This window comes from Trachurus japonicus, chromosome 17 (assembly GCF_045865225.1).
Source record: "Trachurus japonicus isolate A0001 chromosome 17, Traja_1.0".
Taxonomy (NCBI): domain Eukaryota; kingdom Metazoa; phylum Chordata; class Actinopteri; order Carangiformes; family Carangidae; genus Trachurus; species Trachurus japonicus.
In genome coordinates, this window is record NC_140923.1 from 1,412,349 (window position 1) to 1,431,659 (window position 19,311).

Below are 19,311 nucleotides of genomic sequence, written 5' to 3' on the forward strand. Positions count from 1 at the left end.
CATGTATGTACAGGTGGTTCAACACCCAGGGGGCAACATCCCAGTTTATTGGAAAAACACGGAGCGTTGTGAAAGATTTGACAGCAGAAATGAAATGATCTGTAGGAACTTGAAGGATTAAAACCTCAACTAGCTGCTGGAAAGATACAGGGGACAAAACCCCTTTCTGGGGTCATTTTGCTGGTGAAATTATTAGTGATGTGTCCTTGCCGTGCCGAGGCTTCGAAGCGCGCGTCGAGTAATCCAGGAAGTATTTTGTGAAGCGCGTATCGAAGCGTGTATCGATGACGTATGAGATGACGTCCGAAGCCTCGCCGGCCCGTTGCTCCGTCTAGATTAGATTAGATTAGATTAGATTAGATTATACTTTATTTCATCCCCGAAGGGAAATTCGTTCGTGACAGCAGCATTTGACAAAGGAAATAAAAACAAGACAAATAATAAAATACACAATTCAATAAAAGAAGACAAAGGGAGAAAGTGCTACGGTGCTCTCTACCTGCTGGGCAAAGTAACAGATTAAAACAAATGCTTGCTCGTAGACAACTATGGATAAAAACAATTTAAAGTGCCATTTAAAGTGCACGGGAGATTTAAAAAAAGAAGTGCGACAGACATTACAAATGTCTGTCGCACTTCTTTAGTCTACTGGTTCAGGAAGCGATTTGTGATTTGGTGGTGCGCTGTTCGAAATAGGAGGCAGAGTGAAACGCAGCGGAGGTTCCCTGCATCCTGTGGTGTTTCTGCATCGATTACAACACGTGTTTTAACAGTATTATCTATATTCTGAATAAAAATTATTCCACAAGTTCAACAAGCACATTCACTGAAACGGCGAAACAGTTAGCATCGTTGCCCACGGTGCAGGAGATCCGTGTTCGAGACCCACTCAGGACCTGAAACTCTTTCTATAGACAGTCTGTGGCCTGAACAACATCGGTCACACAAGCTTATTGTCCTCACCCTCATTCCCACTTTCCCTTATGACTCTTTATGGACACAAATCACCTATTTAAACCAGTAAAAAGTTCAAATATATAACTAAATATATATATAGCTACACTACAGACCACTATATCATTGTAATATTTTTTTCCTGTTTAATTCTTTTAGATGGCCTAGTAGAGCAACTGAAGCCCCAAGAAGCTTTGTGCCCTTGATGAACCAATTTGATGGAAAGCTTTGAATGCTTCATGAGGCTTCATCTGGCCATCACTAGAAATGATGTAAATGCAAATATTTAGGTACTACAATGGCATAAATAGTCATACAACTTTAAGATTTGGCAGAGAGTATCTTGACACATAGGGGGAGGCAGGAAAACATGTATATAGAAAACTTCCTTAATTCATAAGCTTCCATTTGAGTCCCAGATAGCCTTTCTATCTCAACGGTCTTCTCTATCTGTCTGTTCACTTAGAGGAGACCAGAAATAGAATGTTTTCTGATCATGGAGTTTTTCACAATAGGTGTTGCATTGTTTGGAGACAGCCTGTAGCTTTCCAGTAGCTAGTAGAAAGGCTATCTGGGACTCAAATGGAAGCTTATGAATTAAGGAAGTTTTCTATATACATGTTAAGCATAGATATTCTCCATAATGTGCTGAAAAATAAGAATTTTCATGAGAATTTGTCAGGCGAACAGTACTTTTTTTGTCTTTTTTGGGATGTTGAGGGTGATATCTTAAAATCGAGTTGCAACAAACCCCAGAATCTTGTTTTCCTGCCTCCCCCTATGTGTCAAGATACTCTCTGCCAAATGTTATAGTTGTATGACAATTTATGCCATTGTAGTACCTAAATATTTGCATTTATTTACATCATTTCACCAGCAGAATGACCCCAGAAAGGGGTTTTGTCCCCTGTAGCTTTCCAGCAGCTAGTTGACCGGGTTGTCCACCCAGGTTTTAATCCTTGAAGGTCCTAGAGATCATTTCTGGTGTCAAACCTTTTACAACGCTCCGGGTCTGTGTTTCTGCTTTGCCCCCGGGGTATCAGAGAGAAGCTCTTAACTAGAGCGCTGGAAAAGAGAGTAAGGACACCCCCATTGACTCCCGTGGTAAGGGTTTAAGGGTTTAAGGGTTTAAGGGTTTAAGGGTTTAAGGGTTTAAGGGTTTAAGGGTTTAAGGGTTTTGCGCCCCTAGTGGCAGGATATGGGTGTTGCAACAGCGCCCAGAAAACCCATTCACTCCAATGTATGTGTGTTGCCCACTTGCTGGTAAATTGATGAAAACGGCCGTGTTTTTGTTTTTAGGTGTCTTGGTCATATCAGATTATACTTAGAATTTGTTTATTACAAAATGTAGATTGAAACATTCATGTAGACCAGTGGTTCCCAACCTTTTCTGGCTCGTGACCCCTTTTTGACATCACATATTTCTGGCTCGTGACCCCGTCGATCAAGATGCACCAGCTCAGATATTTCTATATGCTGCAACTCGATTTACATTTGAGAAAGTGGAAGTATAGAATACTACAGTTGTTTAGGATTGTGTGTGGTGTTTTAATCATAATTTAAAAAAGAATAATAATTAGTTTAAAAAATATTTTTATCAATTACTAGACATTTCAGGCGACCCCATTTGAATTCCAGGCGACCCCACATGGGGTCCCGACCCCAAGGTTGTAGACAACTGTTTTTTACTATAGTCTACTTGCCAGCCCATAAGGCCCCATTGTGAACCCGGAAATGTTGAGTACCCCAAAGTTTTATGTTAGAAATAGATAGTATGGGTCCCCAGTATTCAGAAACTGCCGGATGCTAACTTATATATATTGGGCAATTAGCATAACTGACATAATTAGCATACATTAGCATATTTTGCCTATATGAGCAATATTTCAACAAAATTGACTTGATCTGCTGATCTGGGCAATATTGGAGTGGTTTTAGGGGTTATTGATGATGCTGAATCCATTTCTGACGTTTTCAAAATTCAAAATGGCTGTCTAAACCGGTAGTGACCAGATTTTAACCGCCAGTGGGCCGATTTTCATCATACTATCTATTTCTAACATAAAACTTTGGGGTAGGGGAGAGCGGGGCACAACCTAACGGATTTTGTTTTGGGTAAATATCTACAGATATATTTGAGTTAGATAATTTTTTTTTTTTACACAAGCAACATACACATCTCTACTACAAATGAGCACTGGAAGTTTGTTTCTAGAACTTACCATTCTTTTACAATTTCACCACAGATGGAGGAAGTGAAACGTTACAACCTACCCCACTGGTGGGGTAGGTTGTAACAGGGAGGGTGTTAGTTGTAACGCATGCTGGAAAGGTTTGTTTAAACAATTGATTCAGTACAATTTTATCTGAAGACTGATTGTTTGTCCATCTATGATACTAATAGATACTCTGTAAGAAAAACATTGCTATTTTTAGAAAATAAAAGATGAAGAGCACTTTCAAAAAAGCTTTAATATAATTGGAATTAATCAGGCTGTCATTAGAACAAAAAAACGCTCTCCAAAATGGAACATGAAATTATTATTTTAAGTTTAACTGATATAATGTATTTTATTAATAATAATAATAATAATAATAATAATAATGATAATATTAATATTAATAATAATAATGCTCATTCTCCCTTTTCTTTCTAGACCTCATTCGGGAGATTAATTGCTTTTATCAAGGGTGCAAACCTGTCACACACTGTTTTGTTTTTATTTTTATTTAATTTTCATCTTAATTTTTATTTGTGTTTTGTGTAATTTATTTATTTATGTTATGATTGTGCTTGATCAGTTTTTTGACGAGGTGACAAAATCATGGAAGGAAAAAAAAATAGGCCTATATATATTATTTTTTAATTATTAATAATTCAAATTATTATGGACACTAATGGACCTATTTTGCATTTAAAACTGCTATTTTCGCCGAAAGGTTAAGTTTGCACCCCTGTTTTATGTCGAAGACTACATGAGGGGTTAGTTGTAACACAGTGTTACAACTAACCCCTCATGTAGTTTCCTTACTCTTGTCTAGCTAGCACTGGCTACGAGCTAGCTACAAGCTTTAGCATGGTACCATTTTTTAGCTAAGAAAACGCTGAAAAAGATGATATAAGAATCGTTTTGGGGACTTGCACACATGCTTCAGCAACCAAAAAACTAGCGATATGGAAAAATATACTTTCATGGCGCTAAAACACACTTTCGCGCTTAACTCTGTGAAATCGCAGCGGGATCTTCTGAAACTCCTCCACATAAAAGTGCTAACTAATACGGACCTGTGGCCGGAAGTTGGCGGAAGTTGACTTAAAAAAGTCCGTGTTTCAACTTGCCCCGCGTTAGGTTGTGCCCCGCGCTCCCCTACTCAACATTTCTGGGTACTCATTGTTGGCAAGTAGACTACTATCCTATGTGTTAATGTTTATGTGTAAAGGATCCTCAATGATGCTATTAACGTGGGTGATCTATAAATGTCCTTAAATTATTGAAAACACCACACTGCTCATTCACCAACAATGCAGAGATGTCAGTTCTTTTGCAAAACCCATATTCCTCCACCAGGAGGCGCTGCCATTGGACCAATGCTGTCCTTACTCTCTGTTACAGAGCTCTACTCTTATTAACTAAGTGGTGGCGATGCGGACGTGCGGCGCTCCAGCTGTCGCACCAGGCTGTGACATCACTGGTGGGCGTGGCTACAGGCGCTGTGTGTCATGGCTTCAGGAAGCTAAAGGGTTGTGCTCTTAAACCGCCGTCTCTTTGGTGTCCGACCGCCAGACGGGTCCAGGGCCGTTGTCTAGGGGAGAAAGGTGATGATAACTCTAGGGGCCCAGCGCCCAGTGGGGCCCATAAAAAACCCCAGTAGTCTAATCTTTGTATGACTGATTTATTCTGCGTAAGACCCTGACTAATACTCATAGTACACTGTAAAAACTCTACATCTTTCCAAGAACATTTGTCTTATTTCTTGTCCAAATGTCTCATTTCTAGTCAAAACTAATCTCTTTCCACTTAAAATAAGACTCATCACCTAAAAATTAACTTGTTTTTAGATCATTTTCACTTAAATTCACAATAAGTAGAAAAATCAGCCAGTGAAAGTAAGTTTTTTGTGCTTGTAATAAGGAAGAAAAACTTGCTTCACTATCAGATTTTTTCTACTTATTCCAAGTGAAAATCTGCTTGAAAGAAGTAAAAAGTGTCTAAAAACAAGCTACTTTTAATATGATGTGTCTTATTTTAAGTAGAATGAGATTTGTTTTGACTAGAAATGACATTTTGACTAGAAATAAGACAAATATTCTTGCTAAGATACTTGAGTTTTTGCAGTGTAATGCTGCATTAGCATCAAAACAAAGAAGGCTAAATAAAAAACCATAATACATACGTAGTCTAAGAAAAAAAAAGGAAAAGTTAGGGGGAGGGGCCCACTTTAGTATTCTTTAAGGGGGCCCAGAATTCATAGCAACGGCCCTGGTTGAGGGTCAGACGGGTCAGACGGCGTCCTGGTGGAAGGCTTGCAGCAGCAGGTCCAGGTCTTCGGCGCTGGCGGCCTGGAACAGCTCGGGCCGGTCCATCATGGACACGGCGATGCGCAGCGCGGCCCAGATGTTGGCCGACATCTGCTGCTGGCTACAGCGCTGCGTCCGCCGCTGCTGGCTCAGCGCCGCCAGGAAGTTGGTCACCGCCTCCCTGCAGAAGGACCAGAAGTCAACGTTCAAATAACCTTTATTGTAGGGCTGTCAAACGATTAATTTTTCTAATCGCGATTAATCTCTATTAAAAATATTATATATGGCGCTTTGGACTTTCAACACTCCAAAGTGTTATAATCTCTAGACAAACAACTTTTAGACCAGACCTAGCAGGCCTAGTACCTAATCATAACACATGATGCATGAAACTCACACAGAATTGAAACGAATTGCATCCAGTGGAAATTGCCCTTTACTTTGCTACGCCTCTGCATGTGCATTTGTTGACAACAAAGCCGTCAAAAAATCAATGGATGGAGCTGTGGATATGTTAGACTGTGTATATTTGTGTAGCAACCAACTTGAAGGTGGCTTACCGCCACCTACTGGACTGGAGGTCCCACACTCCAGTCCTCCAGTCCAGCAGACAGAGGACAAAATGGGCCGCGATTTATTTTTTTAATTAATCGCATCGCGATTAACGTGTTAACTCTGACAGCCCTACTTTATTGTCATTGCAGCAATCAAAGTGCAGAGATTTGTGGTGCCACATCCATTCCAGGACTAAAAAGGACTAAAAAAGACATGTAAAGGACATCCTCAACGACACACAGGAAAAAAATAAATATCCATCCAGTTATTAAAATCAGTATTATCGATAGAACTGGTGAGAATAAATAGATATTGAGAAAGTGCTTTAAAGTGGTTTAGTGGTTTTTCCCCTGCTGTTAAACCAGTCTGCCCTCTCTTCCCATGAACCAGTCTGCCATCCAGTCCTCCCATGCGGTTTTCCCTGTTAAAAGGGTTTTCCATGGAGTTTTTCCTCAGTGGATGTGAGGGTCTAAGGACAGAGGATGTTGTTATGATGGGATGTAAAGCCCTTTGAGACAAACTGGTGGTAAAAACGGGCTATACAGATAAAACTGCCTTGCCTTGCCTAGTGCAGTGGAGCAGGGTTAGTTTGACTGGTTGCTGTGGTTAATAAGTCCAGTGATGGCCCAGGGGTAGAACCAGAACCGGGTCAGAGACACTGAGGGTGTGTGTGTGTGTGTGTGTGTGTGGTTGCCTGGTTACCTGTGTGCTCCCAGGTTGATGCAGCTGATCCCCAGGTTGTATCTGGAGCGGATGAACCCCGGCTGCAGCTCCAGCGCGCGGCTGTACGCCTCCACCGCCTCCTCGCTGCGGCTCCCGTTGGCCAGCGTGGCGCCCAGCCGGTTCCACAGCAGGTAGTCCTGAGCACGGGGGGGGGGGGGCAGTTTATTTATTACAGAAGGAACACAATCGGTACGTTTCCTGGTGATTAGTTACTGTCATAATGTACACTGTAAAAAATCAAATATCTTACCAAGAATATTTGTCTTATTTCTAGTCAAAACAAATCTCATTCTACTTAAAATAAGACTCATCACATTAAAAGCAGCTTGTTTTTAGACACTTTTTACTTCTTTCAAGCAGATTTTCACTTGAAATAAGTAGAAAAATCTGATAGTGGATCAAGTTTTTCTTTCTTATTACAAACACAAAAAACTTACTTTCACTGGCAGATTTTTCTATTTATTTCAAGTGAAAATTAGTTTGAAACAAGTGAAAATGATCTAAAAACAAGTTCATTTTTAGGTGATGAGTCTTATTTTAAGTGGAAAGAGATTAGTTTTGACTAGAAATGACACATTTGGACAAGAAATAAGACAAATATTCTTGGAAAGATGTTGAGTTTTTGCAGTGTAGTAACTCAGTTACTTTTTGGCAGTGAAGCCGGTAACGCGTTACTCTGATATGACCACTTGTTCCAGTAACGAGTAATCTAACGTGTTACTATCCCCAAACCAGTAATCAGATTACAGTTATTTACAGTGCATTACTATGTTTAGTCATTTTCCTTAGTAAAAAGATTTTAGTAAAAAGGTTATTTCTGCTTTCTTCTTGCATCATGTGTGAAGCAGCCAGACACACAAACGTAAACAGCAATGAAAGGAGGAGAGAGTTTCTAGCTGGAAACACAGTCACTACTTTGAGTTTGTGTCAGCTAAAGACGACAATATTAAGCTTCACACTCTGTGCTGGCACGCTGCGCGATCAGCTGCGGCGACCGCGGCGCTGAACCCGCTGGAAATTGAATTGAAATTACACATACACTGTAAAAACTCAAAATCTTTCCAAGAATATTTGTCTTCTTTCTTGTCAAAATGTCAAAACTAATCTCTTTCCACTTAAAATAAGACTCATCACCTAAAAATTAACTTGTTTCTAGATCATTTTCACTTGTTTCAAACTAATTTTCACTTGAAATAAGTAGAAAAATCTGCCAGTGAAAGCAAGTTTTTTGTGTTTGTAATAAGAAAGAAAAACTTGCTCCACTATCAGATTATTTTAGGTGAAAATCTGCTTGAAAGAAGGAAAAAGTGTCTAAAAACAAGCTGCTTTTTAAATGTGATGAGTCTTATTTTAAGTAGAATGAGATTTGTTTTGACTAGAAATGAGACAGATATTCTTGCTAAGATACTTGAGTTTTTGCAGTGTAGACTGCATATAGCCTGTACGTATATGGGGGTTACAGAGAAAGTCACCACCAAACCAAGAAGCTGTTGTAGAGCAGGGGGTCAAACCTGCGATCCGTGGGCCAGAACCGGCCCGGCAGACGGTCCAATTGAAATTGCACATATTTTTATCAATAGGCTTCATGTCAGGTTGTTCATAACATGTTTTGTAAAAGGATAGTTCATTAACTGTAGAAATATCTTTATAATGTACTTTTTAAAGGAGTAATCAGTAATCGGATTACTTTTTCAAGGTAACTGTGGCAACACTGCTTTTTTAAGAAGGTAACTAGTAACTACAACTAATAACTTTATTTAAAGAAACGCGCCCAGCACTGGACGCTGCCTGGACGAGTGCAGTGGTAAAAAACGAGTCAGAAGTTTAGAAAAGAAGGAGAGAATAAAGAGGAGTCAGGTAGATGGAGCATGGATCAATAACTAGATTGATCTGGTTGATAGACAGGCTGCAGTCTGGCAGGTATTTACCTACCAGATAGTTACTGCATATGTGGTATAGGCATTGAGTATTCTGTCATGTATCTTCCTATATGTAGTGACCAGACAGTTATAGTGATTTGTTTAATGAATCCTGCTCCTTAAAGCAGAAGTAAGTGATATTTTTGTGTTAATATAAGTCTTAAATAGTTGTATCTTCCGACAGCAATCACTTCTATAGAGTGTTTGGTCTGAAACACGGGTCTGTCAGTCACTCTGCTCTGCTCTGAGCCCAGGAGAAAACTTTCCTTGTGTCCTACAACCTTTATCCAATGAGGAGAGAGAACGGCATAAAGGGGCAGTCCTCTCTGTGTGTGCAGCCAAGGGATGCGCCTGAATGTGGTGACGTAGGGACGAGGACTGTTATGGTGCGTTCAAGGCAGCCCGTACCAGTGGTACCAGTTCGATCTGGTACGAGTTCACGGGTCAGAAGTTACGAGTGGCCGTTATAGTGACTTTCACAGGTAAAACAGGTCGGAGAAACACGAGTGGGTTGCCTGAAACGCTACAAAGTCGTAAGTCGTGACTTGAAGCTGTAATTTACGGTTTCAAAAGCCTGCCTGGAACGCAGCATTAGCCAAAACCACCGGATCGCTTACTTCTGCTTTAATATTGTGTATTGCTGAAGCCCTATGACGGCAGCACTAAGAACTGATTCTATTAGAGCACTAACGACCTTGTGCCATCGCAAACATGTGTTATGGTCTTACAGATGTATATTTATTAATATGTCTTTGGTATTTTACCTCATTGTTGCTCTTTTTTAAGGTTGCCTTTTATCATGAGGCAGAGGGACTGGTGATGAAAACTAGCTTTTTAGCTACGTAACTCGGGTGCATTTACATGTGTTTTTTACAATGTTTTATTAATGTAACCTACATTGTCCCTTGTCAATAAATGAAACTGAAACTGAAACAGTCACAGGGAAGGTCAGGTCATCAGTGTGTGTGTGTGTGTGTGTGTGTGTGTGAGACCTGCGGCCTGACGGACAGCGCGGCGGTGAAGGCCTCGACCGCACGGTCGAAGTCCGAGCTCAGGTTGAACAGAACTCCCAGTCCGGTCTGGAGATCTGGATCCACCTGGTCCACGTTGAGCTGGGAGGCGTCTAGGAAGAGCTGCAGCACAACCTGCACATCGCTACACACACACACACAGAGAGATACAGAGACACACACACACACAGAGAGACACACACACACACACACACAGAGATACACACAGAGACACACACAGAGAGACACACACACACACACACACACAGACACACATTAGACATTAGAAAATAAGCTTTAAAATGATTCCCTAGTCAAAGTCATAGCTACATTTGATGGTTTTCTAGATGTGGTCATTTGAATTACGATCTTTCACTCTCTCATTCTGTTCTAAAACCTGAGAAAACTGCATTTAAAGTTTGTGCCAGTGACTCTGGCATCTGTTCCTGTACCACGTGATTACACACAACCTATACGGCCCCTTGTTGTCATAGAGACGCCATTCAATGACCCTCGGAAAGCAGGGAATCAATTCAGACAATTCAGATGCTTTTTACAGCTCGTCTCTGTCATAAACGGTTCAGAAGTTGCTACACAGAGCTACACTCTGTTAGCGTCGATGCTACTCGGTTTAGCAACGTTGCTACGTTCGGTTTAGCATTGATGCTACACTCTGTTAGCGTCGATGCTACTCGGTTTAGCATCGTTGCTACGTTCGGTTTAGCATCGATGCTACGCTCTGTTAGCGTCGATGCTACACTCTGTTAGCATCGATGCTACTCGGTTTAGCATCGTTGCTATGTTTGGTTTAGCATAGATGCTACGCTCTGTTAGCGTCGATGCTACTCGGTTTAGCATCGTTGCTACGTTCGGTTTAGCATCGATGCTACGCTCTGTTAGCGTCGAAACCACGCTCTGTTAGCGTCAATGCTACGCTTTGTTAGCATCGATGCTACACTCTGTTAGCGTAGATGCTACTCGGTTTAGCATCTGTTTCTGTACCCGTCCCTGCTCGCCATAGAGGCGACATTCAATGACCGTCGGAAAGCGGAGAATCCCGCGATTCAGATGCAGTTTACAGCTCGTCTCTATCATGAACGGTTCAGAAGATATTTCATGTTTTGCACCGAAGCAACTCTCATCTTCAGAGGGTTTAAGTTGCAAGTCAACTTTAATCATCATTTACGTGCCTTTTCTCAATTATCTGGACTGTGAAACTTTGGGAGATTGTTTTTGAATGTCATTGCTTTGAAATTAGGGTAAAATATATATTTTTTTTAATTTTCTATGGGTTTTCCACGTTATCAGCTGATTATCTGGACCGAATCGCCTTGTTGTTTACATTCTACTACGTAATTGAGAAATGAGATCAATAGTAACCAACGAGAGTTTAGCTATATATCATATTTTTCACGCCCTATCACCGTTTAGACAAATCTGAAATGATGAAGAAACATTACTATTTCTGTGTGTGTGTTTTGTGTTGCTATGTGTTGTATTTATTCAGTTTGGGGGAATCACAGTGTCTAGAAAGCATCAGTGGCTCAGCTGACAGGGACAGCTAACGGTAGCTAAGCTAACAGCAGCAGCTAAGCTAACGGCAGTAGCTAAGCTAACAGCAGGACGTCAGCTGTTAAAACCCTCCCGTTGTGGGACACAACATGAAACTACTCCAGTTAGCTCAGTCATGTTGGAACTCAGATATCCGCTGGAGAAAATATTTTTTCATGGAGCGTTTATTGAGTCACTGAGTTATTAAAGTTAAACAGGTAGCTAGCTAACCGTTAGCCCGGCTAATCTATGATAACCATGACTAATTACAAAAACGTGCACACAGAAATAGTAATGTTTGTCCAATCATTGGTTTTATAAACTTTACAAACATCAGATTAGTCTAAACGGTGATATAGTAACATGAAAAATTAGATAAATATAGAGAAACTCTCGTCCGTCACTATTGTTCTCATGCTGGTTTTCTACCAGGAAGTAGTTGTAAACAACAAGGAGATTCGTCCTATAGAACGTAGCGACATCCGACTCATTTTGACAGAACGGGTCACCATGTGTGCTTTGTGTTGCTGAGCTACCTGGCCGCTGGGCCCCTGCGCGGCGTGGCCGGGGAACCCCGTAGCGGCGTGGCCAGCTGGCCGTAGCGCGGGTGGTGGCTGATCCAGCGGCGCAGAGCGTCACACGCCTCCCGCTGCACGCCGCTGTTAGTGAAGCTGACCGCCAGGGCCATGAGGGCCGCCAGGTTGGAGGGACGGAGGGACAGACACCTGAGGGACAGACAGGTGAGACAGACAGGTGAGACAGACACCTGAGGGACAGACAGGTGAGACAGACAGGTGAGACAGACACCTGAGGGACAGACAGGTGAGACAGACAGGTGAGACAGACACCTGAGGGACAGACACCTGAGGGACAGACAGGGACAGACAGGTGAGACAGGTGAGACAGACACCTGAGGGACAGACAGGACAGGTGAGACAGGTGAGACAGAAACTGTACTATACTTCAAAGAAATAAGTAAGGAAATCAAAAGATTCCAGCTGCTGACACCAGAGGAGAAGATGTGCGTCCTCTGGGAGAACGGACTGCGCAAATTTTTGCATGTACCGTAGATGACCAAATAATCGCCCGCGTGCAAATACGCGCCTGTGCTCTAATAGCCGCCGGGGTCCGAGCCCATTTGGCAAAATAAACGCCGGTTCAATTAAACGCCCGGGCGATTAAGTGTTTACCATAGTCTTGCACAGAAAACAAAAGTTTTTTTTAACAGCGTATCACCGGCTCTCACCTCTTCTGTCAGTCATCCCCCCCTCTCGCTCTCTCTCTCGCATGCAGGCGCACACACACACAGACACACAAACACAGGCGCGCTAGACTGAGGGATATAGGGATATAGATAAATGCGCTAATGTACAGTGTTGAAATTACCGCGATCGACCCCCCCTTCCGCTATCATTCATAACACTGCTCTGATCAGCTCCCTGTGTCGCGGTTACACAGACAAACTGTCTTTTTATTTAATGTCTGATGTCAATAAAGATGCGTCGGGGAAAAAAGTAGTTTTGTTCCAGTGTTCCTATGTTGAAATCCTTGTTCTTTGCATGATGGTTTGGTGCTGCTCATTGCAAAAATAAATTGTAGCCTGTTGCAAATACGCGCCTGGTTCTTATAAACGCCCGGGGTCCAAGTCGATTTAGCATATTAAACGCCCGGGCTAATAAATGGTCATCTACGGTAAGTCAATGGGACGGGCGGGAAAAAAAGAGCGAAAAAGACCAATCATTGGAGTTTAACAAACGTCTACTGCTCAGGCATACTTTCACCTAGAGACTCCATTTAAACTTTAAACAGTAGACACAAGTCTTGTGTATTGTCGTATTACTCCACGTTTTGATAGGTCAAATAGTTTTTGATCAATCCCTGATCAATGACCATGATCATTTTTGGAGAAATTATGAGTTTATAATGGGTGTGTATTGCACGGAATGTTCGTGTCAGAGTGCGTGACATCATCGGTTAGAGTGGGAGAGATGCCAGAAAAACTCCAGATTTTTTCTCTTTCCACACTCGGCCCGGCCACAATTTACACTCTACACACATGATTTTTTCAGAATTTGTAAGACAAACTTGTTATCTCTCATGTCATGTGCTCAAAATATCAGAGAGACTTACAGAATTGACAGAATCAGCCTCTGAGTGCGGCCACGTCTGTCTCTGCTCCTCATTGAGTCCAATACAAATATTTTCTGAGAGAAGCAGAACGGCCTGATGTTTTAAAACTGCCAGCGTCTCCAAAATATTTACTGTAGAAACACCAAATCGTACCACATTTTTCAGTAAGTCCTTAGAGCAACGTTGATCTGTGTTTTGTTCTGATAGGAGTTACCGTTTTCTCACCCTAAGCCTAAATGTGAGACCGGTTTAGAGGCAGAAAATGGCTCTTTTTCTCCACGTTTCTGTCTGTCTCAGCCTGCGGGGGCCCCTATCGCCGTGGTAACCTCTTTGATCCTCAGGCCAGAGCTCGTTAACTTCATAAACAATCCACCTGGCGCTCGTTTAAATGTTTATAAACACAGACACAGCTAAATCAGACTGACACACACACACACACACACACACACACAGGTGAGACAGGTGAGACAGACAGGTGAGACAGACAGGTGAGACAGACAGACAGGTTGTCCTCTACCTCTGCAGAGAGACGATGGCCGCCGGTTCGTTCTCGTTCTCGGCCTGCGTCGTCCCCAGCAGCTGCCAGGCCTGAAACACATGGAGGAGAAGCTGCTGCAGTTACCATGACGACCACCAGAGGGAGCCGTCTCCCTGACAACCAGTGATAACACCAACACCCACCCACCCACCACCCTGAGGGGGCGGGAGCTTCTCGACCAATCAGAACGAAGCAGGAAGCTGTGGCTCATTCATCAATAATAACACTGATAGTAATCTTATTAACCCTTTATTCTGAGCCTGTTCAGTATGATAGAAACTGACTTGTGGTCTCCATGGAGAATATAAAAACAGACCACAAAACAGTATTTTGACATTAATTTTATTTTTACCGTTGTATTGCTAATATTAAAATGATGAGAGAATAAATGACAAAGGCAAAATAAAAGTTATTCCCTCACAAATTGTTCCATTCATCCTATGTCACTGAAAGTCTTTTTTTTTTAATCAATTTGAATATTTGACATCTGCAGTAATTCTTCCTAATCTAGACAAATCTACACTGTAATTGCAATCTGATCAAAGCTGATGAATAAATAACACTATAGAACTTACATTTTTGATAATAATCCTTTTACTAGATATGAAATATATTGCACACATGCACCAAATTAGTAATTACAGGTGCACAAATACTATTTTACAAGTCACAGATTAAAAAACAGGCCTGCACACATTTTTTCTCCAATTGTTTCAGTATATTTATTTATTTGCTGCAAAATATATTTGTGCACTTGTATCAAACAAAATTTGACACCCTTCAAAGTGCAGGAAAACACAGTTTTTATTGGACCTAACCAACTGCTGATTGGCGGGCGCTAACCCTGGGCGGAGGGATACGTGAGTTGGTTAGGTCCAAATAAAAACTGTGTCTGTAAAAATGATATTATAGCGAACAATGGAACTGTGTATTTTTTTTCAGGTAAAACCTCTTTTAGGCCGTGAAAATAGGCCGTTTCTTTGGGTCTGTTCACAACACTGTATGTTGTAAATCTCTGGGCAGGGCTATTATGGGCTGGCGTTGCTAACGGGAGGAGTGCAGAGAGTCTTCTACTGCAATTAAAGTACTTAGGGGCTATTTGTAGATCATACAACCCCACTTTAAAAAAAATGATACTATCCCTTTAACCATATTTCCCCAACTAGGATTTCTTAGGACTTTTAGCATGTTGTTCTGGACACCTCAAAGAAATGATGGATGGTGAAAAACATAGTTCTGTTTTGGGTCCAGACTGAGCTGGATTGCCTGGACTGGACTAATAGAGACCAGGACCTTGTGTGTGTGTGTGTGTGTGTGTGTGTGTGTGTGTGTGTGTGTGTGTGTGTGTGTGTGTGTGTGTGTATAAACCTCCGAGTCCTGTGGGTCCTGCAGGATGGCGGCCTCTAGCAGCAGCACGGCGGCGTTCAGGTCTCCATGGCGAGCGCGGTCCTGTCCCTCGGCAAAGGCGTTGGAGCAGTCACGGTACGGGTTGTTGGAGCTGAAGATGTACACCTGAGGCACAGAGGGAGGGGTAGGGGGGATTGGTTATTGATTACTGGTTACTGGTTAGTGGTTAGTGGGGTAACACTTTACTTGAATACTTATGACAGCTGTGGTTAAGTGTCATTCGGTAAGTTACACTGCAAAAACTCAAAATCTTACCAAGAATATTCTAGTCAAAATGTGATTTCTAGTCAAAACAAATCTCATTCTACTTAAAATAAGACTCATCACATTAAAAGCAGCTTGTTTTTAGACACTTTTTACTTCTTTCAAGCAGATTTTCATTTGAAATAAGTAGAAAAATCTGATAGTGGAGCAAGTTTTTTTTTCTTATTACAAGCACAACAAACTTACTTTCACTGGCAGATTTTTCTACTTATTTCAAGTGAAAATTTGTTTGAAACAAGTAAAAAATATCTAAAAACAAGTTAATTTTTAGGTGATGAGTCTTATTTTAAGTGGAAAGAGATTAGTTTTGACTAGAAATGAGACATTTTGACAAGAAATAAGACAAATATTCTTGGAAAGATTTTGAGTTTTTGCAGTGTGTGTCACTTTTGATGCAAAGTTGACATTGTCTGAGATGTCCTTGTTATGAGAACTTGACATCATTGTTAAAGTTTGTCCATTAGGTCTGCTATGACAGTTTAAATTGTCTTTATGTCAAGTTGTCAGAACAAAAACATCTCAATCAATGTCAACTTTGCATCCAAAGTGACATAACTTACTGAATGACACTTAACCACAGCTGTCAGAAGTATTCACTGATGGTTATGACAGCTGTTATGTCACTCTGATGAATACCTATTACAGTAAAGTGTTACCGTTATTGATTAGTGGTTATTGGTCATGAGCTCATGAGTTATTGGTCTGTCTGTGACTTCCTGTCCAGATGTTTCAGAGTAAAAGCCTCTGAGCGTAAAGGACGTCATCCCTCCGGTTCTTGGAAAGCTTTTATTGTGAAACATCGGCAGGAAGTGACAGCTGAACGGAGATCAGTGATTGGCTGTTTGAGGAAGTAACGTCGCCATGGGACCTCAACTCGAAAAAAGTCTCCATGTAAATGAACGGGAGTCCAAGTTTTATTTCGTGATCTGATTGAATTGTGTCATGAGAAAAAACTCAGTCCTCTACCTGTTTAAAACATCACGTTTCATGAAGAGAAATCAGCCGTTTATCATAAAACGGCAACAGAAGAATGTATTTAGTGTGAAGACGCTTTTATTTTACAATAGTTTTACAACAAACTGCTGATTTCTCTCTTTTTTTTAATATATATATATATGTTTTTATTTCCAATAAATTAACAAAAAGGATAGAACAACAAAATGATCCATCCTGAAACAATATTGATGATGGGGTGACTCGTACAGTTTCTCTCTTTCTTCTTTTTTTGTTTAACCCATATATATAGCCTATATATATAAGACAAACAAGGAAACTAAATACAAACAAAACAAGCAAACAAACAAAAACAAAAATCTAAATCAATAAAAACTAAGTGGAAAAGCAGTAATCTGTCTTCACTGACATTAGTGGGTATTTGCACATATATGTGCTTACCTGCACCAACATACACATAAGCGTGCTCGCTACACATATGTACATCCACATAGTCTAACATAAGCATGGATTTAACAGAGATACATATATTTAATATTAAGGTCTGTCCTCCTCTATAGGGCACCGATTCAGGGCTCAACCAATCAGAAGTCCCCTTTAGAAAATTCCTCCAAACCTAAAAGTAATGGAAACCAAAATTCTTGAAAAATATGACCACACTTATGTTTTTCCAAAGTAAATTTTTCTAAGGGTAAAAAAGCTGAAATCTGATCTGTAAAAATCTCTGTTGGAGGGAAAATCATCTTTCCAAAATAAGAGTATTATTGCATTTCTCTGCATGAAACGTGATGTTTTAAACAGGTAGAGCTCAGAGTTTTTTCTCATGGCACAATTCAATCAGATCAGGAAATAAAACTTTCAGTCCCGTTCACTCACATGGAGAGTTGAGTTCCCATGGCAACCGTTACTTCCTGTTTTCACTTCGGCTGTCTATGGCTGTGTTCGAAACCGCATACTTCTCCTACTACTCGATTTGAGTATGCAGTATGTTCACACTGCGCAGTATGCGATTGGCAGTAGGCGAGAAGTTCCCGGATGCATACTAGATTCGGCCGAAATGTTGAGTATACATCATGAGGTCACTACTCATACTCAAACTACCCAAGATGCAACGCAACGTGACGTCAAGGACCGCCTCTTCCTTGCTTTTTTTTTTTTTTTTTTTTTTTTCTTTATGTAAGTGTTCAACGTGTACAAAAAGTGTCAAACACTGACACATAACACAACACGAGAGCTGTTTCATATTCAGAAAGACAATGGATAAAATAAATAAATACAGCAAGGATCTCATTCAAATAAGTAGAAAATGAAGAAAATTAGACAAACAGAAACAAAACAAAAATAAATAAATATTGTCATGTCAATACATAGGTGTGTAATAATCACTGTTAACAAATTCCATTAAATGTCAGGAAGTACAATAAATACCTTTTCATAGTTTTCTAAAAAAGTTGTGTTCTTCTTATTTTTAACTAAGGCTAGGGATTTATAGAAAGAATTGAATTCAATTAAAAAATGAGAAAAGGTTGGTTTGGAGGTTGCAAACTTTTGCTTATGAATAAAGTATTTACCAAATACAATGAAAAAATTAACTAAATACTGAAGACTCCTGTTCTTCTTATTTTCATAATAACATATAACATCTTTAAGGGAGAAGCAGTATGACATGTTTACATGGGAGAAAATATAAGAACACAAGTCTGACCAAAATGTCATTGTTACATTACATGCAAAAAATTTTTGAAATAATCCCCAGTCCAGAGCAAGTATGATGTAGCGAAGAAGGCGGGCGGATCTTCGTCTCAGAGCAGGCAAAACTCTCCGGTAAGGCATTTTGAACGGGCAAATTCCGTTAACGGCACGAGGTCGGTCCAAACGGCGTTTCCAAGCTAGCCACAGTGGGGACAGGTTCACTTCCTGTTTATAAAGTAAGAGCACTGACGTCATTGTAACGGCTTTCTTTATGGTCAATTGCAACGGGTGCTTTATTTTGACACAGAAACCGGAAGTACAGTGCTCACTACGGCTGGTTTTACTAACGCCAGAGAAGTCCGACTTCGTCCGACTAAAATTGTAAATAGGTGTTATTTTGTCATTTTTTCAACACCATGGGGATACGAAGTAGTACTTTCTCGCCTGAAAATGTTTCAAATGTTGCTGAAGTTATATATTTACAGAGTTTAGAGCTTAAGTGAAATCAGCTTCAGGGCGGCTGATTTCGGCTCGGGCAGGAGCGAAATGCATTGTGGGTTATCATAGTACGCAGCAGTGTGAACGCTCTGCATACTGTATGATCGATTAGTATGGAGTATGGAGTATGGAAGTATGCAGTATGGAAGTATGTAGTATGGAGTATGTGGTTTTGAACACAGCCTATGTGTTCAACAGATGTTTGACAACGTGTGGACATCAGAGTGACTCCCCCCCGTCACCGTGGTGACGTAACAGCGGCGGCGGCGGGGGGATTAGCATTAGCGGCGCTGGCTGGGCGTCGAGGCCGGAGCGGCTCCAGCTGATCTCAGGTCAGAGGATTAGAGCCTCAGATTAACACGGAGCTCAGCCACGTAATCCCTCCTCTGGAACATCTGCAGCACCGGGGTCGCCCGCCGTCCACGCCGCCGCCATCGCCATGGCCGCCGTCGCCATGGCTCCACGCCGTGTCGTCATGTGCAACAATAATAATCCTCCAGGACTCTGGATGTTCACTTTGCTCTGCAGCTTCCACTGTTGGTGGAGGTGTTTTTATTTGTCACTGATCCTCTCCCTCTTTGTAGAAGCTGTGTTGTT

General features: G+C 41.1%; 1 protein-coding gene across 1 annotated transcript in view; it reads right to left on the reverse strand.

Annotated features, from left to right (window-relative positions):
• Positions 1 to 5,435: 5,435 nt before the first annotated feature.
• Positions 5,436 to 19,311, reverse strand: part of pex5lb (peroxisomal biogenesis factor 5-like b) — a 51,314-nt gene continuing 37,438 nt past the window's right edge. The window contains exons 9-14 of the mRNA XM_085804786.1: positions 15,268 to 15,411; positions 13,879 to 13,949; positions 11,768 to 11,956; positions 9,663 to 9,825; positions 6,731 to 6,888; positions 5,436 to 5,654 (exon numbers count right to left, since the gene is read on the reverse strand). Coding sequence (XP_085660912.1) covers positions 5,456 to 5,654; positions 6,731 to 6,888; positions 9,663 to 9,825; positions 11,768 to 11,956; positions 13,879 to 13,949; positions 15,268 to 15,411 — 924 coding nt within the window. The 3' untranslated portion in view covers positions 5,436 to 5,455. The remainder of the gene's footprint in view (positions 5,655 to 6,730; positions 6,889 to 9,662; positions 9,826 to 11,767; positions 11,957 to 13,878; positions 13,950 to 15,267; positions 15,412 to 19,311) is intronic.